The following is a 26,953-nucleotide window of genomic DNA, read 5'->3' as shown; positions in this document are numbered from 1 at the left end:
ACACAGAACAAGGTATAATTGTATTTTTATCTATACCAATAGAGGAAGTCCCCAATCTAATAATCTGACTAAGAAAATTTTTGGGAGGGAGGAAGGGCCATGGTCTACGTAGAACATTAGTTTCCCTATGCAGTATAGTTATTGAGATTATACTTGTTTGTTCAGATATGGCTACCTGATTAGTAGGATTCTTTTTAATATAGTGAACTAATTTGACTTAGGTAATATTAGAAATAAGTGTTAAGTGTTCTTTGCCTGTGTAACTCCCTAAGTTATATATAACATACAGGTATGACTTTTAGCCACTAAGCCTTCTCACTTTCCAAAAGAAGATATGACTTTTCCCTCTTCTTTTCAGGTTAAGGCTCCAGAAAGGGATCCAGACTATTTCCCTTTTCAGAGCTCTAGAAGCATAAGAAGGTAGATCACAGTGATCAGGGACGGCTTCCCCTTGTGAGAATTACCCTAATGAGGATTCTCAGACATTTCACATGGAGAATCTCACCATCTATAAGGGGAACGCATACTGAGGCTGATGCTCGCCCACCCAACATTTACCCTTAATATTTCATAACACTGGGCATGTATTACAGAGATGTACACTAATATTATAACAAAATCCATTGGAAAAATCATTTTTAAAATCGTTCTGTAACATCATTTGGCAACTTGTTCATTTATATCTTTGTTTCTATATAACTGTCTTCTATAATGTAGATTTTCCTGATGTCATGTTTTTGCAGAACCAATTAGTGACATAAGGTAGGATATGCCTATGTGTCTAATTGTTATAAGAAAGATTCTTAAATTTTAATAACAAATTTTATTGATATATTTTGTTTCTGTGTAAGAAACACTTCCCAATAAGCCTACTCTCCTGCCTTATATTTACAAAATATATTCCTGAAAAACAGTTAACAGTTGCTATCTAAAAAGTGTAGATGCATCATTTAATTTTGACAGTATGATTCCAACATTACTTATATTTGACAAATATTAGTGCCTCTTAAGTTGACTTATAGTTGTATTTTGTATCATTTTTCCTCTTGACTCTTGCCGCCTTCACTGTTATCAGTGCATATGAGCCTTCCAATATTCTCTGAATTCTTCATATTTATCATTCCTTATGTCTCTGTAATATTTCGTTACATTTGTATATCATCATTTGGCTAGCCATTTCTCAGATGTTGGGTACATATTTTGTTTATAAATAATGCAGTGTTAGCAAAGCTCTTTAATCTAGTAACTTATAATTAAATAATATTAGCTATAGACCAATAACTATTTTCTAGTGTATACAAGTCACTACCCTTAAGGCTAATATAAAGCATATTAAATCATTAAGGTAATGTAGATATATCTACTGTGTATATTCTTATTGAAAAGATCAGATATTTAGAAAGTTTCTTTGATAAAAATTTTTTTATTAATTTTATAATTATAAAATTATAAAAACATTTTTGACAGTATATATGCATGAGTAATTTTTTAAATAACATTATCCCTTGTATTCATTTTTCCAAATTTTTCCCTCCCCCCTCTACTCCCTCCCCTAGAGGACAGGCAATCCCCATACATATTACATGTGTTACAGTATAACCTAGATACAATATATGTGTGTAAATCCAATTTTCTTATTGAACATTAAGAATTGGATTCCGAAGGTATAAGTAACCTGGGTAGAAAGACAGTAGTGCTAACAATTTACATTCAATTCCCAGTGTTCTTTCTCTGGGTGTAGTTGTTTCTGTCCATCATTGATCAACTGGAAGTGAGTTGGATCTTCTTTATGTTGAAGATATCCACTTCCATCAGAATATATCTTCATATAGTATTGTTGTTGAAGTGTATAGTGATCTTCTGGTTCTGCTCATTTCACTCAGCATCAGTTCATGTAAGTCTCTCCAAACCTCTCTGTATTCATCCTGCTGGTCATTTCTTATAGAGCAATAATATTCCATAACATTCATATACCATAATTTACCCAACCATTCTCCAATTGATGGACATCCATTCATTTTCCAGTTTTTAGCCACTACAAAAAGAGCTGCCACAAACATTTTGGCACATACAGGTCCCTTTCCCCTCTTTAGTATTTCTTTGGGATATAAGCCCAGTAGTAGCACTGCTGGATCAAAGGGTATGCACAGTTTGATAACTTTTTGGGCATAATTCCAGATTGCTCTCCAGAATGGTTGGATTCTTTCACAACTCCACCAACAATGCATTAGTGTCCCAGTTTTCCCACATCCCCTCCAACATTCATCATTATTTGTTCCTGTCATCTTAGCCAATCTGACAGGTGTGTAGTGGTAGCCTCTTTGATAAAAATTGACTCCGTGCTGATCACCTACCACACAGGAAGCGTCCTTAGCCATTCTGTTCATTTGGTAACTTTTTTCCATTAGCCCTTAAGCTGGTAAAGTAGTAAGAATTGCTTTTACCCTTTAATTTTTGCTCCTTCAATAAACTCCCCTTCAAGCAAGGTCCTTTTCACTAAAGCACATATGCATGCAGTCATTTGAAAAGACAGAAACTAGAGTTGTGTATAGAAAATTGTATGTAGAAAGGAAATAAAAATGTGAATGGGAGAAAATTGACCTTTTTATTTTTACTAACTTCCAATAAAATTTAGGATTTTCTTTAATTGTTTAAAAATATGATTCTGCAACGGGCCAAAGTCTTTACTAGACTGCCAAAGAGGATCCAATGATACAAGAAAGGTTAAGAAATACATTATTACAAGCAGACACTCCTTACAAAATTTTATAGAGGTTAACATAATAATCAGACATGTCTCATTTCCAGATATTAGATCTGGGCTTCTTTGTTTTTCCTTGTATGACTTTCTCTAAAAGAGCTTCTTGTTCCCTAGATGCATTGTTCATATTTCTATCCCCCACAGTTTTTCTGGGAATAAATCTTGGCAGCCTGGTGACCATATCCCATAGAGGTGATGGATTTTACATCTATGGATGTTCTGCACCAGCATTAGTATACCTCCATATACATCTTGTGACTGTGTTCGTTAGAAACTAGCGAGGTATATTAAGTGCACAGTATTTTAGAGAGGGGTCTTTCATCCTAATGAGCTTGCAGGATTCTTTATTATTTTGAATCTAGGATTTCATCAAAGTGGATACTCCTCTCACCAATACAGATCTTCATGGTTTCATCTTGTGTGATTCTTATTTCTATCTTTCTATAAATTCTCTTATATATAAATTCTGTTTTACATATAAAAATATTTACATGTCATTTTTTCCTTTACTTATGAATATCAGTATCATTGGATCCTAAGGATGTTCCTTATCAGAAAGAGAACTCACTTTGAGAACTACGCTTGCTAAAAAATAAAAAAACTTAACTATAGATATTTTGCATAAGATTACTTCACATATTTTTATATTCATTTCTTGGTTATAATTTACATCTAGATAACCAGTTTTTATTTTATTTTTTCTTTTTGGTCTTTAGACTAAAAATACCTCCTGACTGCACCACTGAATTAAATCATCACGCATATTTATTTCTCCAAAGCATTTTTGACAAGCATGATTTGGTAAGCTTTTACCTCTGATTTTGATATTTTATGGTAAATATAAATAGATGATTGGCTTATATTGATTTTTTTAAACTATGATTGGTAAATTCACATAAGACAAGAAACTGATTAAACTCTCCAAATTGAACAATTAAAATCATTTTCCTGCTCTTTATTATTTTCTAAACTTTTATAAAGGCACAAAATATTTTTACAGCTTAAAGTTATGTTAGAAAATAGCTAATAGATTTTTCACAGTTTTTCTCAAATATGTGGAAAATTTAGATTCATTAATTTGACTAGACATGTAAGTAGGAAACTTGGAGAATTAACTTCTTAGAGAACCACTACCTTTATTTTTATTTATTTTCAGGATAGAGACTGTGCTTTGTCACCTGATGAGCTTAAAGATTTATTCAAAGTCTTCCCTTATATGCCTTGGGGACCCGATGTAAACAATACAGTTTGCACAAATGAACGAGGATGGATAACCTATCAGGGATTTCTTTCCCAGTGGACGTGAGTATAAAATTCACTTGATTATATCAATTGATTAATATCATTGAAAGTTGAAAGTTTTGTAATTCTTCTGAAGTACAAGACCATCTCACTGGTGATATACAAAATTCGCCATCTTGCTAATATGTTTTCCTTTGGTAAATGTTTCATATTGCCTGCTGTGCCCATCACAGCTGCTGCTTTGATTTACATTTCTGTTCTGAAAGGTGAGACACAGGGAATCTCTCCAACTTGGGACTGACAACTATCTTATTTACATGATTTTAATGAACATTTAAAATATTACTTAAAAGGTTTGCATTATAAACACACTTAAAATCTAGATTAAAGATACATCTGGTCAGAACTATAATATTTTTGCTCAAAATGGAGCCGATGTGTGTAAGCTTCCTTTGCACCTTTTTGTGGTGGTTGTGTTGAGTCTGGCTAAGATATAAGGGTATGGGTGAGGTTTGTTCAATGATTAAGTTTCTTGCTGGGGTCTCACAGCTAGAACTTTATTCACCTGGCCACTAACTGCTTCAAGCTTTCTGAGGTTCACTGGGACAGTGGGACCACTAGGGGGCGCAGAGGGTTTAGTGCTGGGCTAAGCTGGCTCCCAGGTCCAAATCTCTGATCCGATGATAATTTAATCAGATCAGTTAAACCTAATCAGCTCTAGAGGATAATTCAGTCTACCTGTGAGTGTTTTATTAAGTGCTTACTATGTGCCAGATATTGTGCTGGCCTTTGGAGAGAAAAAGACCAAAATGAAATAGTCCCAACCTTCCACCCTTGAGGGAGATGACATATGAGAGGTCATTTCAAGAGTAAGCACTAGCCCCTGGGGGAAGAAGGAAGACATCCTGGAGGAGGTGACACTGGAGCTAAACTGGAGAAGTCTGAGATTCTGAGAGAGCCTGGGGCCTCAAGGCAGTTGGGCAGAGATGTGCAGAGAATGGACCAGAGGGCCAGTGGGAGGGACACGAAGAGGAGCAAGAAGTACAAAGAGGAGAAGAATGACTTTAGAACAATTAATAAACTGAGCTGAAGAATTTCATCAGTGTGGTAGCTGACTTTGATTTCATGTTTGTCCTCGTTGAAGGAATTTGAGAGCAAAGCTGAAAACTTCATGCTAAAAAGCATGGGAGCAAGCACACGGCCTTGTTTCACTCCGTTGGTCACTGGGAGCTTGAGGGCATTGCCATTGCCAAGATTCTGGGCAAGCGTGCCATCATGAAATATACGGATGAACTTCTCTGGGCAATACTGATAGTATCAGAGGCCAAAACTAAAGTGGAGGGAGTGTTTGGCATATGATTTTGTGTTTGCAAATGACTGAGATGCAACAAAAGATGGATCAATTCTCTCTACTTATGCTCATTTTGACCTAACAATTAGCACCAAGAAAACACAGGTGCTCCATCAGCCAGCACCACACCATCCATATGTGGAACCATCAGTTATAGTAAATGGTGAAATTTTCAATGCTGTAAGTTCTCTTACCTTGGCAGTGTACTTTCCATGGATGTCCATATTGATGATGAGATTGACATATATTGTCAGAGCTAACTCAGTGTTTGGAGGTTCTAAGTGAAAGTATGGGAGAAGAGGAATGGATGTTGGAGATACAAGGACACTCTCAAGGTCATTCTTAAGAACTTTAGAATTTAGAGATCCTGGCACAGGACTGCCCAGCTTAGTGTGCCCTCGTCAGAGAAGGTGCTGTGCTCTATGAGCAAAGCAGAATTGAATTAGCCCAAAAGAAACGTGAGATGGGCACAATTAGAGAATCTGCTCCAAATACTCATGTGGATTATTTGTGTCCGACCTGTGGCAAAGCATTCCACGCTTGTGTTAGTCTGTTCAGCCAGTCAGACACACTGTGTCACAACACTAACACAGTGATGTCATTTTGGTCCTCTTCTAGAACAAAGGACATCAGCGAATAAACCGAGCTGTGTAGTAGCTTTGGATCTCCATGTTAAACTGGTATAGTTGTCATTTGAGAACAGAAACACCATTGTCTTTGGTGAATTTCTCATATGTTGGTAATAAGGAAAGAAATATTAGATTATAACAATTGCAATAATTATTGTCATGTGCTTAATACTAAGTTTACAAACATCTTATTTGATCTTCACAACATCTCTCTGAGGCAGATTTATCACTCCCATTTATAGATGAAGCAACTAAGTTGACTTGCCCAGAGTCTCTGAGGTGGGGTTTGAATCCAGATTTCTTCTCACTCTGTGTGTTCTTTCCCTTATTGGAAATAACTATATGCCCTATTTTTACTTTGGTAGGCTTGCTATTGTCCCTGAGATGCTCAGAGCCCCCTGATCTTAGATGCTCTAATGTTCTATGTTACTCTCTTCTGTTCTGCATGGAAATTTCTGGAGGCTTGTTTTGGGGCATTTGGTAAACTTGTATATTGATGCATTCTTGATACTAGTTTTTTTTTTTTTTTTAAATTGTCAGCACCCTCTGTTTATAAAATAGAATTTTCACAGTTTTGATCAGTTTGCTCATCTATGACATGAGAGGGAGAATGAGCTCATTGGCTTTTGAGGTCACTTCATTTTCTATGAGAAACCAGCCAATTTTTCTTTATTTTACATATGAGAAAGAGATTAGATAGGAAAAGGGCCAGGAAAAAACCCTGTTTTCAAAAAGCCTGTTTCTGACACATACCTTATTGGTTATGTGATCCTGGACAAATCACCTGATTTGTTGCCCTGAGTAATAGGAGCTGCTCTTCATTGGCATAGGGAGCTTTCTCTGAAGGAGTGGCTTACATTAGTGAGATTACAGGGCTGTACTGACATTTGTCTAAAATTACGCAATAATGTCATGCACCAAACTCAGATCTTCTGATCCTTAAATCCTGAGTTGCTTCTTCTCTCCCCCTCTCAGTCGTTTTTCAGTTGTGTGTGACTCTTCTTTCCACTCTTTTGGGTTTTCTTGTCAAAGATACTGGCGTGGTTTGCCATTTTTTTCTCTAGTAATTTAGGCAAATAGAGGTTAAGTTATGTGCCCAGGCTCACATTATTAGTAAGAACCTGAAGCCAGATTTGAACTCAGGAAAGTGTCTTTTCCCTGTCCCATAGAGATGCATCAGGGTGGAGAGATGCTGGCTTGGAGTAGGGAGGGCCTGTGTGCAGATCCCAGCTCAGACACTTGCCAGCTGTCTGACCTGTCAATTCTTTTCACTTCTGAGCTCCTCAGCTTCTTTGCCTGCAAGTTGGGGTTGTAGGCTAGAGAGGCTGAGTGGCTGTAAGGTTTTTTCCAGGTACAAGTCTTAAGGACTCCAATCCCTGTGCCTGACTTCATCTGTTTTTTTTTCTAATCAGGGATTATCTTACTTTCAGAAAAAATTTCATTGGACAGCTCTTTACTGTCTGTCAGACTAGAAGGAAAGGCTACTTGGCTTAATGTATTGGTTCTTAACTTAGGGTTAAAATGATCTCTTCAGTGTCACTCACTCACCTTTTATTGAAATTTAGCATTTCCTTCAATTATGAATGTAGGCAGCAAACCATTCTTCTGAGTTTGGGGCTTCATCAGATTGGTAAAAGACCATGACCTAGAAAACAGGTGCCCCTTGGGTTGATGGTAAGAGAGTTGGCCTTTAATCCAGGAAGACCTGGGTTCAAATCTTCCTTCTGGTAGACCCATGATCCTAGAAAAGTCACTTATCCTCATGGTAGCAAAGGAATTTCCTCATCCAGAAACTGGGTGATACCACTATAAAACTGCAACCATAGCTTACATGTGCTATGATTCTATACAGCTGGAAAAAAATGATGCAGAATAGCTTGGTTTTCACAATATCAGAGTTGAGTATTCCTGAGACATAGAGAGTGTATGATGTGCCTCAAATCAGATCCTGTCCAGGAAGTGGTGGAGCTGGGGTCTCTTGGCTCCTGCCAATGCTATCAGCATCGAGATAGTTCTAGGAAGAGCTTTAGCAGAAAGAGGAAGCAGGTAACCTTTCTGTGTCTAGAGGGGATCAGTCCATTCTTGAGCTGTTATAACTCTGTGAATGCCGATGTTCTTTAGAAGCTATTCACTATTTCTCTAATATTCCCCTTCATTAGGCTTACAACCTATTTAGATGTACAACGATGCCTGGAGTATTTGGGCTATCTGGGCTACTCAATATTGACTGAACAGGAGTCTCAAGCTTCTGCCATCACAGGTGATTATGAATTTTTAAAAATTATGTCTATTTATAAATATCAAATAATTAAAATAAATTGGACTTCATTGTTTTTACCCTAAATTAGCTCTAGGATGTCTTTGTAATCTAGGGAGCAGGAGAGGATTAAAGTTCTTTTCTCTGGTTCATATTCTATTCTAGTCAGTGGGGTTTGCTTATTCTGTAACTTGTAAGATATTGTTGTTATAGATCTTTAGCTTAAGTGCAAATATCTCTTTAGGCAGATGAGTGACCACATAATTTCCTGTTTTACTGAGGGCAAGATGGAGGCTGAAATTAAATGGTCATTCATGTGTGTGTTTGTTTTTTTTTATTTAGTAACAAGAGATAAAAAGATAGATCTTCAAAAGAAGCAAACTCAAAGAAATGTGTTTAGATGTAATGTTATTGGGATGAAAGGTTGTGGGAAGAGTGGAGTTCTTCAGGCTCTGCTCGGAAGAAACTTAATGGTGAGTTTTCAGCTTTCAGAAATTCACAAAATAATGTATGCTTAAGTTTTTATGGATCCTTTTCAAACTATTATATGTAGTAGATGAGGATTTAATAATACAACTCAGCGACATGTATAGCAGGAGCAAAGTACAGTAGAAAATATTAGTAGTCCTGCTAGATTGCACCATTTGAAAAAACACTGAACCAAGTTTTGTTTCTGCCCTAATTGTTTCCAGCATTTGAATTTCTGGTTTCTTATCCCAGGTCCCACATGTGGTGAGCAGCTGGGACTGTGCCCACCGCCTTTGAGTCTTTCATTCTTCTAAATGTTTTACAATGAAAGGATCCTGAGACTGTGGCCTTTTAACCAGAAGGTGGCTCTGGAATTGGCATTCATTTTCAACTACTGCTTTATTTATGTAGAACAATTTGAGCTGCAGCATATACAGAAAACCAGGGATATTAAGTTCCCTTATATGCTGATAATTAGTGTAAAACCAATATAATTTTCATATTTGCTAAGTGGCAAATAGTGCAGAAAAGAGAAGCGATTTTATTTAAGAAAGTACTTTACTCAAAGTTTAATGGCATGATTTCATATTGTAAATAATAAAAGATTTCTGTTCTACTTTCAGAGGCAAAAGCATATTCGTGATGACCATAAATCTTATTATGCAATTAATACTGTTTATGTATATGGACAAGAGAAATACTTGTTGGTAAGAAATTTTGTGTCATTTTACCTGTGAAGACTTATATTTATTTCCCTTTGTGCAGTGCTGGGCACAAAATGGAAGTGAATTGTCGGTTAATTTATGCAATTATTAATTGTGACTAAGGGGACTACACGTGGTTCTTCATGGGGGAATGTTCACTAGAAAGAGTACAGTGGCAGCAAGCGGGGAGTAATACTTCAGTCATACTGAGGTACTGAGTGTACAGAGGCAGAAGATCTAGGAGTGAAGGTGGTGTACTATAGGGAGGCAAGAAGCATGAGCAAGAAAATGAGGAGGGAGAGAGGCATAGATAACTATTAATATAACTGTGGTCCAGAGTTAGGTCCTTGGGGAGCATGTATCAGCAACAGATGTAGGAGTGCAGGGGACAGGAGTTTTTATAGGGTTTTGGTGATAGGGAGGGGACTAACCACATCATCTCAAAGTTAATAGCCACATTTTAGGGTTGATTCATTAGCACAATATTTGCTGATGTTCTGCTGGTCTTACCACGTGTTTGGAACACCCGAGGCAGATAGCAGGACCAAGGGCCTGGCTGACTTCCCCTCATTCAGTACATAGTCTTAGGCTATGGCCTTAATCAATCTATGGGACAGTTTCCAGTGGTTCCTTTGCTGCTATAATTTATAAATTATTGTATGTAATTTATATCTCCTTCAACTATGGGACACTATAAGGGATATCACTTTCCCCTTTTACTTTCTGCTCAGGTTACTTTATATTAACTACTTAGGATACTACCTAGAAGAGGCAGAAATGGTCGGGGGTCTAGAAAAAGAGTCACTTGTCCTCCCTCCATTGATTTAGGGACTAAGTCAATGTTTGTTGGTCCTTTGAGTGGGGTACTTGTGATGTAATACATGACTTTTTTGGAATTGAGCAGGTCACTGACTCCTCAGTGCCTCTATAATCACCTGCTCCTAGGGTCCCCCTAACTTTGGAGGAGCTATTGCTCCTTCAAATTCCCCAGGAAAGGAATTTCTGTTCTAAGAGTTCCCTACAGTGAATCACATGTCCAGATTAAACAAATAAGCAAATTCCTTTGCTACAGTGAAAGAGTCATTATTTCATTATGCAGAGAACAAGAAATGATAAGTACAATCTTCTAGGCCTTATCTAGAATCCCATTAGAGATTTTAATTAAATTTGTGTAAGATTAGTTGGATGAAAAAAAGAAGAGGAAGGGCCCCAAAAGGCCGTCTTCGTATGTAAGGATCTGCTGTCTACAATTGAACTACTTGTAATCTGCCAATAAAATGGGGATTTATGATTCTTGGGGTTTTTTTAATTCCTCTTTGCCCTGTGTTCCTCTCTCATCAGCACAGAGAGTGTTTAGATTGTCCCAGAATTGGTGAGCTTTTTCCAAATTGGGTGAGTCATACATTCATGTGTCCTCACCAAGAGCGTGCCTGTGAGTGGTTCCAGCAACTTGGGGACCTAACACGAAGGAAGAGGAGAGGCGAGAAAATTCTCTAAGTGACGGCTCAGTTTCTGATACAGCTCAGTTGGGCTTCTCCTCTTCCCAGCCCATGATTCCTTATCTACATGTGCAGTGGAAAGGAAAGGAGCCCCTTCATAGTTGTTGTTCCTCATGGTGACCCACTCGGCCATACTGTGCAGGATGGACGCTTACCTAACTTCCAGGGAAATGGTGGAAATGACTGTCTAGTCCCTGAGTCTTTCTCAGAACAAAGCCCAAAGAGCAGCTTATTGCTGTGATTATTTACAGTTCCCTCTCCCTCTCTTTTCCTCTCTCTAAGCCTTTCTTTCTTCCTTCCTCCTTCCCTCCCTCTTTCCTTTCCTTCTTCTCTCTCTTTCTCTGTCTCCCCTGCCCTCTCTTTCTCTCTCTCCCTCTCCCCCCTCCCGTTACACACACACCTCTTTCTACCTTTCTGATTCTTAGCTGCTATTTAACTTAGAAGCATAATTTTTAGTTTAGTGAACCATTTTCTATTTCCTGGTGTTTATACTGATCATTATCTTTCCTTTCAAGTTGCATGATATCTCTGAATCTGAATTTTTAACTGAGGCGGAGATCATATGTGACGCTGTGTGCCTGGTGTATGATGTCAGTAATCCAAAGTCCTTTGAATATTGTGCCAGGATTTTTAAGGTTTGTAACTGTTGTGATCTGTTATCAGTCATGCCTATATGGAATTTAATAAAGTGTTAGCAAGCCTAAAGCATCATTGTAGATTGCTTTAATTTCCTAGATTAAAGAAAGTCTGTTCAGATCCTGTTTGTTTGAGAATGACCTGAACAACATGAGTCATTGAGTCCTGGTTCTTCCTGTTAATGCTTTTGAAAGCAAGGATGCCTTCCCACTTTAGAACTGAAACAGTTCACCCTTCATAGACTGCTCTTGAGTTTTCATGTAACCATGATTCTGAGGAATTTTTCCTTTTTTTTTTTTTTTTTTTTTTTTTTTTTTGTATAGCAACATTTCATGGACAGTAGAATACCCTGCTTAATTGTAGCTGCAAAATCAGACCTACATGAAATTCGACAAGAATATAGCATTTCACCCAGTGACTTCTGCAGGAAACACAAAATGCCTCCACCACAAGCCTTCACTTGCAATACTGCTGATGCACCGAGTAAGGATATCTTTGTTAAGTTGACAACAATGGCCATGTATCCGTAAGTACTTGCTGTCTCTTATTTGCAGGCTGCATGGGTCACAGGGGCACTGCATGCCATGGTCAGCCATGAGGGTGGAATGCTGCCACATCGAAGTGATTTAGCAACAAAAAGAGATCTTTCAGTGAGAAAGTGCAAATCAAAGAGAATATGATTTTATTTGGAGGGTATTTTATTTATCAAAGACTGAATATTTTACTCAAAAGTAGCCCTTGTTTTAAAAAGAAAGCCTACTGCAACATAAAAGGTTGGCTTTTAAAAAATTTTGCCTTTAAGACATCACCACACAAATCAAAGAGAATTTGTTTCTTTGGTTTTTAATCAGTATGTGGGAATTGGCATTTTTTATATGTCCTTTCTTTGTATGAACTTCTCTCCTGCTGGTGATTAATTGTAATTTGAACTGGATAAAACTGGATAAATGCTCTCCATTCTTGGCTATGAGCCACAATTGCATGTACATTTATGATACACTGATACGTATATGTATATATACATATGCATAGAACTGGTTACACATTAAGTTGTCTAATAGCCTTAAAATGCATGATTCTGAAAAGTATTCTGCTGGTGCTGTATTTATAGAAATACAATCTATCTTGCAGCAAAATCTTATGGGTTTCTTATGGATTTAAAGTGAAATAATTCACTTTAATACACATCTTGTTCATCATAGATCTTGACATTTTCTTCTTATGAAAAAATGCATTATGATGAAGAGTTATGATCAGACATTGCTATTAACCAGGATTGGTTTAAATTCCTACCAATAAAAGAATAATTTCGTACTGTTAACATATTATAATATTATAGATTTTTAAAAGTCAAATTGTTGTCTTTTTTCCTATTCCACCAATGCCTTAAAAACCAATAACAAAAAAAATCCAACAACAAACCTTAAAATTCTAATTGTTTTCTAATGGGATGCACAGTCATTCCTAGTATTATAAAGTTAGTAATCCCTTGTATTTGTATAATTTATATGGTATTATTGCTTTAAAACACATACATATACATATATAGCTATCAGTATATACACATACATACCTGAAGAGAGGGAGAGAGAGAGGAGATCATTATAGACAATTTCTACTAAAACATGATCAACATTAATAGAGAATTAAAAAAAAACTCTGGGTCTTTCTGGGGGGGAAAAAAAAAGCAGACAAAACAAACTATTTTATAAATTATTTTTTCCTTATAGTTTCCCAGGAATTTTGTTGATTTTTTTTTTTCCAGGATTGCCAAATACATTTTCATATAGTACTTTTTAATACACTTAAATGTAGTAATGTACCTCTTGATAGACCTTATTACTTTGTGTTTTTTAATATATCTTTTAATGTTGATTTGCATTTTAAAATGCATCTCAGTATTACATGTATACATATGTATATGTGTATGTATATATACACAATATACACATGTATATTTGAAAAAGGTACATATGTTGAAACTTGTTCCCTGGTTGATCTGAAGCTACTTCTCCTGAAGCCTCTTGCTGTTGCTAAGCACACTTTGCATCCTGCTTTTCTTGATAGAGCTTTCTGTATGTTAAAGACTTAGATTCATTTTATAAAATAACAGATGGATTCCAGTATGACAGCTGGTAATGCCGTTAGTGTTGGTAAGGGGCTCATCCTCACAAGTCAGTTTTTTAAGAGGAATATTTTGGATCTTATTGAAACTTAACAAAATGGTTTTTCTCCTTGGGATACTGCTAATCTTCCCTTCTGCCATGACCCCCCTCAGCTCCCTCCCACAGTGCCCAGGGGTGGCCAGATGTGGTAGCTGTCTGATTCCACGGGGCCCTCTGCCCCCTGGAGGCCTGCCCAGGGTTGCACGCTGGCTGGGCTTGGCCGACTGGCCACCATAAAAAAACCACTTTGGGCTTTGGTCGTACGGGCTGAGTGGCCAGGAGCTGTGCCCTGCCCCTCTGCCCTATTGTTCCCCTTCCTGGGGAGGCCCTTGATTCATCCCCTTCATGATCCCCCCCCATCCCAGTCTTAGGACAGAGCATACCCCCTTGGAGCTTCAGGGAGTTCCCAAAGCACTTTGGTTTCCTTTGGGACCCTGAGTGTTGGATGAATGGAGGGTGGGGGTGGGATTCCTGCCCTGGAAAGTGCCTCCACTTGTCTATTGTTGTCTTTTATTCACCAGCAGCACTTACTCCTTCCTGGTTTTCCAGCATGTTTGTGTGCTAGGGGAGGGGGGAGTGGAGATTGTTTGGTGCAAACAAAACTCTGTCCTGTTGGCGGATTGTTGTTTTTTGTTTGTTTTTGTTTTTTTAATTCTGATGAGGGTGCCATCTAAGGCTGTGCAGACACTCCAAATCCTGCCGTAGTCGTCTCTTCCCACCATCTTCCCCAAAGCGCAAGTTTTGCCCTGTGGCCCTAGGTCTTGCACCCGGGGGAGCGGCCCCTCTGGTCACCTCCGGGAGCTCTCGCTCTGCACAGCTTTAGTCCGCCCTTAGCCGCCCCTTTCCTCTGTAAGTGTTGCTGATGCCTTAGTCTCTTTAAAACAACAACAGCAGTAACAACAACAACTACAAACTATCGGCACGGCCCTGCGGTGCCTCAGTGGTGAGTAAGAACTCAACTGTGTCCTTCTGTGTGTTTTCGCAGCCATGCCCGGTTACGCTGTCTGTGCACCTGCAACAGGTGCACATTCTGCATCTGTCAGAGCTTCCTCAACTCAGACTTGCTGCAATCTGTAAAGAACAAACTCTTCACGGCAGTTCTTACCAGGTCCTCTCTTTATTTACTGCCTGCCGGGCATTCTATTAAAATACCAAACAAAGAAAATAGATATTTTTCTTTTTAATGCAGATTTTCACCACATAGCCACCACTGGCCAGGAGACTAGTCTTAAAATGCAACTAATTGGCACTAAACCTTTCATTGTGCTGAATGGTGGTGTGTACTTAGAATTTGTGACCATCCTTAGTAATTTCTTAAACATAAGAGATGGATTTGGGTATGCTGTGAAGGAATGAGTAAGGAAGATTGGGGTTTTGTTTAAGGAGCCTGATGTCTTTATTTATTTATTTTTTAATATTAAATGATAATAGACTGGAATAGAAATATGTTAGAAAATGTTGGAAATTGGAGCCACCTAGAGCGCAAAGATCACAGTGGGAGGTGGCATTTTATTGTATTGAGCTTATTCAGACCAATTAAAATGTTTTACAAATGGCCTCACTAATTTTCATGATATGTTAGATTTGTCTAAACTAGGTAGATGTGTTGTAAGGACAAACAACTGTAACTTCTTTAATAGCCTTAAATCTTGAAGCAAGCTGATTGGCTTTGATTCCCAAGCAACATAACATCTCCCAACACCTGTATTAAGGACCTAGAGTAAAATGGGAAAGGGATTTCAGGACCCACAAGACCACTTTTGAAAGTTGTATTTTTTTTTGTTTTATTTGTTTGCCCTTGTCTCCTGGCACATGAGAATTGTGACTCTAGAATGTTGTAGCTGGACTGCTCCACAGAATAGAGCTCATTCCTCCAAATAATCTTGTCTCCTTCAGTGCAGCCACCCTCCTTTGCTTCAGCAGCATTGCCAGGGATCAGATCAGGGTTTTCAGATAACCCTTTTTTGGAATCTTCTTCAGCCCTATGGCAATTTTTTTATTTTATTATTTTTTTCCCCCTGAGGCTGGGGTTAAGTGACTTGCCCAGGGTCACACAGCTAGGAAGTGTTAAATGTCTGAGATCAAATTTGAACTCGAGTCCTCCTGATTTCAAGGCTGGTGCTCTATCCACTGCGCCCCCTAGCTGCCCCCTGTGGCAATTTTTTAAAAAAAAAGTATCTTCATGCTAGCAAATATTTGTCTTTTGATTGTTAGATTTTCTTTTATTTTTTTTTAAGCATTCAGATATTCAAAATCAAGTCAGGTAAATAAAATTACAATCACACTCATTAAAAAATGAGATGTGGTGACCACTTTATTTCTAGTGTAACTTGTAAACTGATTTTAAAAGCAATTCCAAAAGAGAAGATCAAAAAATGGTAACTGGTGAAATATTATTGGATTGTAAAAATTCATGTTGTATAAAAATCTATCTTATTACTTTATTGTGACACTTTTATAAAACAGCCATACAGAAAGTATTCTATTGGTTTGGTAAAACAATGGTAACTCAAATTAAATACTCAGTGACTTCATTTTCACAGACTCATTACCAGTCATGTTCTTGTTTAGAGTAAGAATTACCACTACAACATCCTACAGAGAAGGTCATTTGGCCTCCTCTTGGCCATCTCTAATGTCAAGAAACTTTTAAAATAGTTATGTCACTAAATAACCCAGTAACTTCTTGTTGGAATAATTTTTTTCCTTATTCCTTTTCTGCAACTGTACCCATTAGTCCTTTCTTTTTCCCTTATCCTTCAGGTTTTGAAAATAGTTATCATATCATATCTCCCTTTAATCTTTTCTTCTCTAGACTAAATAGTCTCATTTCCATTCCTCAGATGGAATGGTCCATTCTGAACCCCTCCCTATCCTAGTGCCCGTGACCACTGTCTGGCTTGGTAGTATTCTTTTTTAAAATGTGACCTAGGACCACATAACTCATGTAATTCACACAATGCAGTTTAACTCATATTTTCTCTACTCTGTCTACTTACTGTATTTCTATTAATGATGTTAGTTTTTTAAAAAGCTGTCGCATTGTTGGCCCATACTAAGCTGTGGTCTGCTAAAATTCCCAGTTCACCTTCATGTGAAATACTCCTAAACCAAGCCTCCCCAGCCTATTTTATACAATCTTTTTTTTTTTAATCTAAATGCAGGGATTTATATTTATTTCTGTTAAGTTTCATCTTGATTTTGACCTGTCATTTTAGCTTATTGAAATTATTTTGAATTTGTACTCTTATTAGTTATACCTCGGTTTTTGTTACTTGCAAATTTTATAAGAATTCCCTCTATGTCCTTATCCAAACTATTGCTCAGTGTTGGTTTTATAAATCCTACTTAGATAAGACTCCACTAGAAGGAACATTTTACAGATTGAAAGTGAACCCTATCATTACTCTTTTGGATGTCAGCTGTGAATCTCCCTATATCAGGGTTTCATTATCATCTTTGTAAGGATGTCGTAGGAGCATGTTATCTGTTTGCTGAAATCTATTGATGGTGTTATTTATAGTATTCTGCAGATCCACCAGTCCCTGTGGTTCTCTATTTAAAAAAAAAAAAAAAAAAGGCATTGAGATTGATTTGGCATGTGATTTTGTTAGTTGTATCTCTGTGGGCTTCCATGTAATTAATGCTCACAAACTCATAGACTTACAAAATTTTGGAATTGAAAAGGAGCTACATCCTCTATGCTTAACCCCTGTTAGGAAATTGAGATCCAGAAGTTATTATGGCTTAATCAAGGAAACGTACCAAGTTAGAGTCAGAGTTGGGGCTAGAATTCAAATCTTCTCAAGTTGAGTGCTTTTTCTACCACATGATACTGTTCCCAATTCATAATCCATTCCAGACATCTCTTATGACTTTTCATTAGGTTGGTGTTTCATAGGGTATCTTGGAGTACTGTGTAATGTGTATTATCTTTTTATCTTTAGCACATATTTTTATTTATCTTCTGTTTTAACCTGGGCTCATTTGGTGGCCATAATGACTTTAGACCAGTACTTTTGACCTAAACTACAGCGTGAGGGAGGTAGACTATACAAGAAATATTCTGGGACATTTTGCATCCCTGATCCCTGAAGATTATACATGTCTTATCAACATCCATTTTTGAATTGAAAGTAACTTAATATCTGCCACTAGCAGCAGAATGTTTTTTGTTTTTTTTTTCTGACCTGAAAATAGATAACTGAAAAATAAAATGTTGACAGCTTAGGAAAAGGTCTTCAGAAAGCCTTTATCTTTTAAACAGCATTAGTACCTTTTGCTTTTCTAACTTTGTACCCTGGGATAGGAGATTAACTGTTTTGGTTTTTTAAAAATTAAAAAATTGAAGTAGGAGATGATTATGCCTCTCCATCCATGAGTTGTAGTTCTCATGCTCATTAGGACTCACAATAGTATTTTTAAAGTCAGAAACTTCATTGCAGGAATGAATAAAATGGATTGCAGGACAGATGTCTATTTAATGTTTAGTTTACTCAGTTCTTTCTTCATAGCTTGTCATTTCAATCCACAATTTTTTAAACTTCTGTTTAGCTGAGTGTCTGTTGTGTTTAATATGTAAAATTCAAAACAGATAATAATGCTTATTGAACTTCCTTTCAAAGTAAAAGTTATATAGGCCTTGCTCTGAGTTGATTCTGCTCTTATCCAGTCTGTCCAGGTTTATTTTTTAACATGGTGATAAATTATAGTATTAACCTGTCATCAAAACTATTTTTATCTAAGTTGTTAATCTCTGCCACAGTTTCCCAGCTGTAAAATGGGGTAATAACAGCACCTATTTCATTAGATTCTTGCGTGACTCAAAAGAGGTAGTAATATTTAAAAATTAACTAGCACAGTGCCTGGCACATAGTATGTACTTGCTTGTGCCCTCCCTGCATCTTCCTGCACTGATCCACAATGAGTGCTATAATAATAATAGTCAGAAAAATGAAAAAGATCTTCTATGTACATTTTGTATTTACATATTGTAACTAATATTTCTTGCAAAAAGTTACCAAATTCTTGATTTTTTAAAAAAAACCATTGAGGCAAAATTACTATAAAGGTACAAATTATATCATTTGCCTTTAGTAAGTGGTCCTCCTTCCAAATTCATATACTCCCATGCTGTGTATGAGAATTGTTAGTCTAATGTAGGGCATGATATACTTTTAATTTTTTCTTTCTTATAGGCATTCATTAGCATTCGTCTGTTGCTTGGTCATTTTTTTGTATATGTTCCACATACATTTTTATGTACAATCTTCCTGTTTATTTTAGCCACAAAAAATCTTCTGCTTGGGGACTTTGTTTTGCGACTTCCTTGTTTCTTACTTTTATTTTATAATTACCTTTCTTCCATTCCATTTTAATTACTTGTATTAGTTCAGTCAAATCATTGTTTGTGTACTATGAGAGCAACATTTTACTCCAGTAACAAAGTTCTTAGTTTATCTTCTATTGAATCTTTAAGTAGGAAATGATTATGCCTCTTCGTCCATGAGTTAAAGTTCTCATGCCCATTAGGACTCCCAACAGTATTTTTTTTTTTAAATAAGAGACTTCGTTGCAGAAATTTACAAAATGGGTTGTAGGTCAAATGTAGTATTTTCTTCAGATCCTGTTATTTTAATCCACAACCATTTTTAGAAGACATTTTCCCATTTTCAAATTTTTAGAGTTATTTTGTGACGGAGGTTCTCTAAAAATTTGATGTTCTCCATGCCTTGGGCAAGATACTAATAAACACTTGGTTTTCCAAGGAAGCTTTTTACTGTCCACATTGCAAATTCACTCAGATGTTTATTACTGAATGTCCATTGTCCTAACTAGGCACTGGGGAGAAACTAAGTTCTTTCACAGATCCCTTTTCTTACCATCTCTTCTACCTTATTTGTAATTAAATGTGCGTAAAATGTGGCTGTTTTCTTTGCCTTCTGTATATTGTATGCCCCTTCGGCAAAAAGTCTTTAACATTGTACCCTAAAGTACCTCACTGAATCTTTGAGGTACCTAATAAATGTTTGTTGGCTTGGAAAGATAAGGTACAACCATAGATAGCTACAATAGGGAACTTTTAATGTTACACATTAGGGTGTTTGACTGTGAAAGGACTTTGTTCTTTCTGGTTTGAAAGCAAAATGATGGGGTCTGACTTCCAACTCAAGGAGTTCCCTGTACATGTGACCTTAAATTAAGCTTTCCTCCTGGAAATAGCTGGTTCCTTCTAAAGATTTCTCATTGATAATTATGTTCACATACTTTACATAAGAACTTGTTAAAGTCTCCTCAAGTAAATTGCTGCTGCTTTGATCTTTTAAATTTTGTTGTTAGTTGACCAAGATCTGTTTGTTAAATATCTGACAGGCTGTGGTTTCCTTTATCTGACGCTCTGTTTAGTTTGGTTTAGGTGTATTTAGATGATATAATATTAGAGCATTTTTTTGGTAACTTCCATCTGCAAATGTGTATTCTGTTGTTGTCCTAGGAAGCATTCCTGAGCATGGGATAGGATCAGAGTTGTTCCTTTCCCAAAGAGTGTTAGTATTAAGGCATGCTTGGTTGACAGCTTGCTTACAGAATGTAGCAACCCACATTGGGCACTTATATTGTGAATTCTAAAAATATTTTGAGAAAAAAACATTGAAACATTTCATGTCACTGAAATGTTGCATTCTGTTGTAGCTCTAGGGCCTACAGTTTGGATGAATATAATCAACTTTTATATTAAAAAATGAATATTCAAAATACTTTATGCCAAAGAAGGAATAGAGAAAGGAAAATGAAGTCAGAAAGCTGGCAACCACATAATTTAAAAAAAAAAAAAAAAAAAAAAAAGCATTTCTGTTCAAAACATTCCAAAAATCTGAGAGACAAACTTTCTTTTGATTGTAAAAGACTCGGTTATGCAAGGCATAAAAAGAAGAGTGGTAGATAGGTTGACCTTGGAATTAGGAAGAACTGGATTCACATCTAGTCCCTGATCCATAATTTGCTTTCTTTCCATGGGCAAATTACTTAAATCCGAGAATTCCTGAGAATCTGAGATACCGATAGTTGACAATCAATGTTACTGGAGAGAAAAGCTCTATGCTCAAAAGTTCCAGAACCTGACACCTCTTTTCCCCTCCTCTCCAAGACACCAGTAGAATAGTAGAGTCAGCTATACTTTAGTCTAAGGAGGCCTGTACTGGTTTTTCATTTTGTAGCCTGTGATGGGCAGACTGGGGTATTAGCTATGGTTATAGATGCATCTTAGCTCAGCCTTTGTAAAGACCCTGTGGTCCTTTGTTTTGCTCTTCTGAGTTACCTCCAGACCTAGCGTGTGAGTGTATGTGCGTGCCTGTGTGCGTGGGGGGGTCAAGAGAATGTGTTCTATGGTGCTGGGTTCATCTATGTCATGGTTGGAAGAGAGAGGATTTCAGAGGGCAAGAAGAAAGGGAAAGAATAAATTCAGATAATTTGGAGGAGACACATAGCAGCAGGGGTCCTTGTCCTGGACTTGATGGTCTTCTTCATCCCATCCTGAGATCCTAGAGCTGGAGCTGGTGAGACCCTCGGAGGCATGGCAAGTCCAAACCCTGAATTCTGCAGATGAGGAAATTTTGATCAGTGTGGTTCACAGCCCAGAACCAAACCCCTCTCTCCCGACTCCAGGTTTGGGGACTTTGCACTGTGCCTTCCTTTGTCCCCTGTTTTTCAGAGTTTAGAGGAGCACTTTCAGGACCCCTGAAGTTATAGGTCATTTTGTTAAGCTCCAGAAATCTTGTCCTAAGGAATTCATCCCCTTGTAAAATATCCTGAATTTGATACTAAGGAAAAATAAATTATTTTTTTTTCCTTTTTAACCTCTCTTCTCCCATTCCCCTCATCACTCCCTGTTTGGCACCTGCCTAAATGCAAGTAACAAAAGAGTTACTATGATGTACTGGAAAAAGTACTCAACTCAAGGGCAATGTGGCTTGGGCTTCTAAGACCTGGCTTTACCATGTCCTCTGGAGATATTTTGTTTAGTCTCAGCTTTCTTCTCTGTAAGATGGAAGTAGTGATGCTTGTACTACCTATTTCACAAGGTTGGTATAAGGAAAGTGCTTTCTAAAGGATAAAATGCTCTATTTTACTGGTCAGTTACTCTTTCCTTCTCCTAATTTGTAGCTTTTGGGGTAGATTTAATTCTTATTGAGTCCCTTTATGGATTACATATAGATGTATTGATGTTTGCCCAATAAAAAATTTCGGCATTTTTTTTCAAATTTTAAAACAAACCTTACGTTTGTTTTATAAAGCAAAAACTAAAGGATGTAAAACCATATACTTAGCACTGCTAACTTTCGTCTTGTTGCAGGGCTCTTGAATATCTACAATTACATTTATAGCCCTATATTTTAAGCACTCATATACTTTTACTTAAGGAAAGACTACTTCAAGCATTTAATCATATTTAATTCATTATTTGTGGTCTAATCAGATGCTGCCACTGAGAGTTGCTGAACTGTATGATTTTATGCTGGCAAGCAACATTAGGAGATCTCTGAATGGTAGTTGAGATAGAAAAGATATGTCATAAGATATTGACAGTGTTTTCTAATATGATAATGGTGTGGGCCCCTATGAAAGATTTGTGCTTTGGGATCACTGAGGAATGATTTTGTCTTGCCTTTGCAAATAGGCTACAGGGCAATTTTATGAAACAGTGTTTGTACTTAAACTAGAAAGCTTCTCAAATAACACACACAAATCAGACCTTGCTACTTCCTTGACTAATATCTGTTAGGTCCCTCTTGTCTCTTATCATGTGATATCAGTTAGCTAAGTAATGACCGATGTGCTGTCAGATTTATAAATGCTTTCTCTCTTATAAATACTGCCTAGTTAGTATAGCTTTCAAATACACTTACTAAAAGAATAATTTATTTTCCCAAGTATGTTTCCATATCCCAGAATATCTGTAACATTGATGAAGATGTTGAAATACTTTATGAGTGAGTGGCTGTTTGTCTTAAATATTACAATAAACTAGTGATGTTAAAGGGTTGTCTTTGTATGAGCCAAGCCTCAGCAACGTGTGCGTTTGATATTTCTCATGTGTAAATATGTGCATCTGTATTACACAGAGTGCTGAGGGGAATAGATAAATCCTGTTTTGCAACGCTAATGAAAACTAAGCTGTCAAGGCAAGATGGATATTTTCTTCAGTAGCAGTCCCCTGTTATAGGAGCCTACATTAAACATCTTTACAGAATTAGAGATTCAGTGTTGGGAAATCATTCTGACTGTATTTTTCATATGGTTATAATGAGCCAATCCTTCCTCTCCTTCCCCAAAGTTTAAAAAAATAAAAACAAATAAAAACACTTGGTCTTCTCCATCTTGGTAAAAATGTGAGCTTAATCCCAGCAAGGAGAGTAGGGACTCACAGGCTATTTCTGAAGCATAGAAGGTGAAGAAATTCCCCCTCAATGGAGGGTGCTTCGACTTTTATTGGAGTCCACTATAAGACTATTTACAATTATGAACCTCTTGACTTGGAGTGGTTTGAGACTCTCACTAGCCACGAAAATATCAGCCTGTGTAAATGTGTATGTCTTTTGTAGCTTTTGAGATGGTAGGGAGGGTTATGTGTAAGTTTTCTTTCACAGTTTTTCTATAACAATTAATTAGGCTGCAGGTTAAGATAAAAGCATTTATGGACTTTGGGTGATTTACCCCTTTGGTATTTGGGTGACCCAGATATATCGGCACCTTGCTATCAGCCTCATCCTAAATAGACACTTTGCCCATATGGTGTACTCATATATTGCCCAAAAGTGCTGAATGGTAATGGTTTCAAGGAGCTAATCCAAGTGTCTCACATCTAGCATTAAAAACAGTGGTGTTGAGAATGTATAGGATAATGTATACAAAAGCCCTAGAGTTTCTTGTTCAGGTATTAAAAAGGTTTTTGTTTTTGTTTTTAATCAAATCTTTATTGAATGTGATAAAAGCCTGTTATAGAATAAGTTTTTTCAAAGTCTGAAAAAGGTAGAAAGGAGGAGACAAAGCAATGCAGACCAGTAACCAAATTTATCTTGTGGGATGTGTAACTGAGAGGATATTTTAAGACCCTTGCTGTGTTGAGCTGTGCCATGAACCACAACTGTGCATGTGTGCAAAAGGTTAAGAGTCCAGGTAGCTGAGTGGGGCGCCATGCTGTTAGCAGACGACGAAGGCAGTATTGTTCACCAGGTGCACGCTGTCAGCTCCGTAGAAGATTCCATCTTCATGGAGTCATCTCACGGGCCACTTTTTCTTGAAGCCAGGTAACATTTCCCACGCTCACTGGTTTGACCCTGCTGGGTGTTTTCCAATTGGAAAAACTGAAACCCAGATATCTAGTTCCTTAAATGATTTAAAAAAAAAAAAAAAAAAAAAAAAGGATATTTGTGTGTTGAAAGAACTAACTTGCCAGATGGAATGCACCTGTGTTATCATTTTACTCTTAAAAAACACATAAAGAATAATTTTTAAAATAGAGATTTACTTTTCTTTTGATGTGTGAGGGAGAGTATTGGAGTGCTGTGCTGCTGGGCAGTACTGATAAGCATGGAATACTGAGGCTTGTGTTGCCGTCTCTCAGTTCCCCAGGGCTCATAGAATGCAGAATCACCCTAGCTACAACAGGCAGTGAAATGTTTAGAAACTAAGGTAATTCTGCAATCTGTGACTAGTCAAGGGGCAAAAGGATTTGGTATAATTTTTGTCTTGCTTATTAACTCTCTTTTGCATGTGTTTATACATTCAGTGTCTCGTTCCTTGTAGACATTTAACTTGCACTTAAAATCTGTTACTTCGATGTAGGTAGGTCTGTAAATAACCTAGCCTAGACAACATCCATAAATCCTTTAATCCATAAGTTTCCCACATCACCTCAGTTGCATTTGCTTAACTAAAACTTTGGTGATGCTTGAGTAAAGCCCTTGGTCCCACCTTGGCTTTAAAGCTTTCTCTTCCTTGTGGTAAGCTGTCATACTTGAGACTCTTGAGGGTGGCCAGCAGTGTTTTTAACTGAGCATGCTCACAAGCATAGTTTGTGGTAATGGGGGAAATGGGGTCATTGGCTGTCCTACCTTTGTCATGCATAACATGGCTTCTTTTATGTCATCCAACCACTTTCATTCTATCATGTTACATTGCATTTGTACTTTTGGTTTGTACTGTTGTCATTGCCTGTTTCACTAACACTTGGTTTCCTATTAACAAGTTTTCAGTGTGATGCAAACTAGTAGTTGATTTTTTTTTTTCTTTGATGGGGGAGGGTTCCTCCAAATTTTCTAATGGGGACTAGGATTTCTAAAGATTGATTTATCACTGCTCTTAGAAAAGTATTGCCACTTGTCACTAAGCTACGTAGTGTATCTTGAGGTTTCTGTGGTAGAGTGATTTTGCTCATTGTTTCAATTAAGCAAAATCACCTTCAAAGATGTGAAAACATTGATCTTATTTCTCATTTTTAATGACCAGAAGATAATTTAAAACAGTGGGCTGTTGTTTTTTTTTTTTTTTTTTTTTTACCTACTTACTGGTGTTTCTTTATGAGGAAAAACAAAAGTATTGACAAAGCTTAAACCTCATTTATTCCAAAATGTTAGCTAATTGCCAAGCCACACCTCTTTTCCTCCTAGACGATAATGGCTAAACTATGCTATAAGCTGTATTAATGAAAAGTTTCAGTAAACATAGCAGTTTTGAATTAGCCTGACAAGTGTCCTAATACTTCCCTAAAAGTTCTTGATTGATGTAACAGTATGTTCTTAAATAAATCCTGTTTTTGAAATTGCTTCTGTTTTCTGACTGCAGGCATGTGACGCAAGCCGACCTCAAGAGCTCCACATTTTGGCTTCGAGCAAGTTTTGGTGCTACAGTGTTTGCTGTTTTGGGGTTTGCTATGTACAAAGCTTTGTTGAAACAGCGATGATTTAGACAACAATTACAATACTGGCCCTACCAAAAAACCAATTCTTTTATGTACATTCTGAATGCTTTAAATTCTGCTAGAAATGTCGAGATATTTATATATGCAGAGTTACTTTATAAATATTTGTAATTCTTGCATAAGAGTATTTTAAAAGAGCAATGACTGCAGTATTGGCTAGTGAATGTAATGGAAAGTTCTGCTTAAAGGCCACGGAAAAGTGGCCATGCTACAGAGGCCAAAAGGGAATGTTTTGTAAATACTGTACATATTCAGGCAGCAAGAGATGTGGCTTCCCGAAAAAACTGAGTTATGGAAATGCTGTCCATAGATGTTTCCACATAGTATCATATTAGTTAGCATTTAATTGGAACTCACTATCATAGGTTTTAGTTCCATTCAATTGTATTGGCTCATGGATTACTTATTTATTTCATATTCATTTGAAATGATGCTTTGGGGGCAAGGTGGGAGGGGGCTCTGAGATAGGGGGCACAGTTCACAATTGTCTCTCCATGGAGGGTAGGTGTCAGTTTTCCAATTGAGTTTTGTTTCATTTCAAGGACAGCTTCACTCCGGCACACCAGCCACTGAGGCTTGGTACAATCTCTGACGTGCACAGCTGGACATGAGGCTCCCCTTTGAGAGTGGAGCAAAACTTTTCAAAATTCACATAGCAAAAGAATCAGTGTCATTGTTGTGTATTCCTTAATTTTAAAGTATGTTGTATTTTTTAAACCCTTTCAAATCACATGGGGGAGGAGCCAATTTCTACATTATAAATGTTTCTAGTTCAAAAGACCATTACTGTTTAATTTCTTCCAAACTGTAAATCATCGTGTCCTGGCTGTATCTGTGGTGCCAAGGGAGTGCACAGTTCTTGCTCTGTTGTAGAATATCACAGTAGCCGCATGCTTCCTGATGTGTTCTATACCTGATTAGAACTCCCTGTAGACAGCAACTTTTTTAAATGAAAGAATAAATCTAATGAATCTAAACCTTCATGATAAACTTATTTTTTCCATCATCAACCTTTTAAAGTATTTCAATAAATAACTAATGTGTACTGTGGTTCATTTTTTTATGTTGGGTCTTCTCTCCTAGATATCATTCAGTTAATCAGCATGTACTTTGTTGTTGTTTAGTCATTTCAGTCATGTCAGACACCTTGTGAGCCATTTGGGGTTTTCTTGGCACAGATACTGGAGTGACTAGCCATTTCCTTCTCCAGCTCATTTAACAGATGAGGAAACTGAGACAAATGGGGTTAAGTGACTTGCCCTGG

At 37.1% G+C, this 26,953-nt stretch overlaps 1 protein-coding gene across 5 annotated transcripts in view; it reads left to right on the top strand.

Annotated features, from left to right (window-relative positions):
• The window catches only part of RHOT1 (ras homolog family member T1), a 66,280-nt gene extending 39,541 nt beyond the window's left edge, over positions 1-26,739 (top strand). For 3 of the 5 annotated variants that reach the window (XM_074263620.1, XM_074263621.1, XM_074263622.1), the window contains 9 exons: positions 3,478-3,562; positions 3,918-4,063; positions 8,143-8,243; positions 8,583-8,713; positions 9,332-9,415; positions 11,427-11,546; positions 11,871-12,073; positions 14,698-14,820; positions 25,554-26,739. In XM_074263620.1, coding sequence (XP_074119721.1) covers positions 3,478-3,562; positions 3,918-4,063; positions 8,143-8,243; positions 8,583-8,713; positions 9,332-9,415; positions 11,427-11,546; positions 11,871-12,073; positions 14,698-14,820; positions 25,554-25,671 — 1,111 coding nt within the window. In that variant the 3' untranslated portion in view covers positions 25,672-26,739. Of the gene's footprint in view, positions 1-3,477; positions 3,563-3,917; positions 4,064-8,142; positions 8,244-8,582; positions 8,714-9,331; positions 9,416-11,426; positions 11,547-11,870; positions 12,074-14,697; positions 14,821-23,872; positions 24,017-25,553 lie in introns of all 5 variants that reach the window. The other 2 variants (XM_074263624.1, XM_074263623.1) reach the window with 2 other exon arrangements.
• The last annotated feature ends 214 nt before the right edge of the window (positions 26,740-26,953 follow it).

This window comes from Sminthopsis crassicaudata, chromosome 4 (genome assembly GCF_048593235.1).
Source record: "Sminthopsis crassicaudata isolate SCR6 chromosome 4, ASM4859323v1, whole genome shotgun sequence".
Classification (NCBI taxonomy): Eukaryota; Metazoa; Chordata; class Mammalia; order Dasyuromorphia; family Dasyuridae; genus Sminthopsis; species Sminthopsis crassicaudata.
This window is presented reverse-complemented; position numbering and strand designations above follow the sequence as displayed.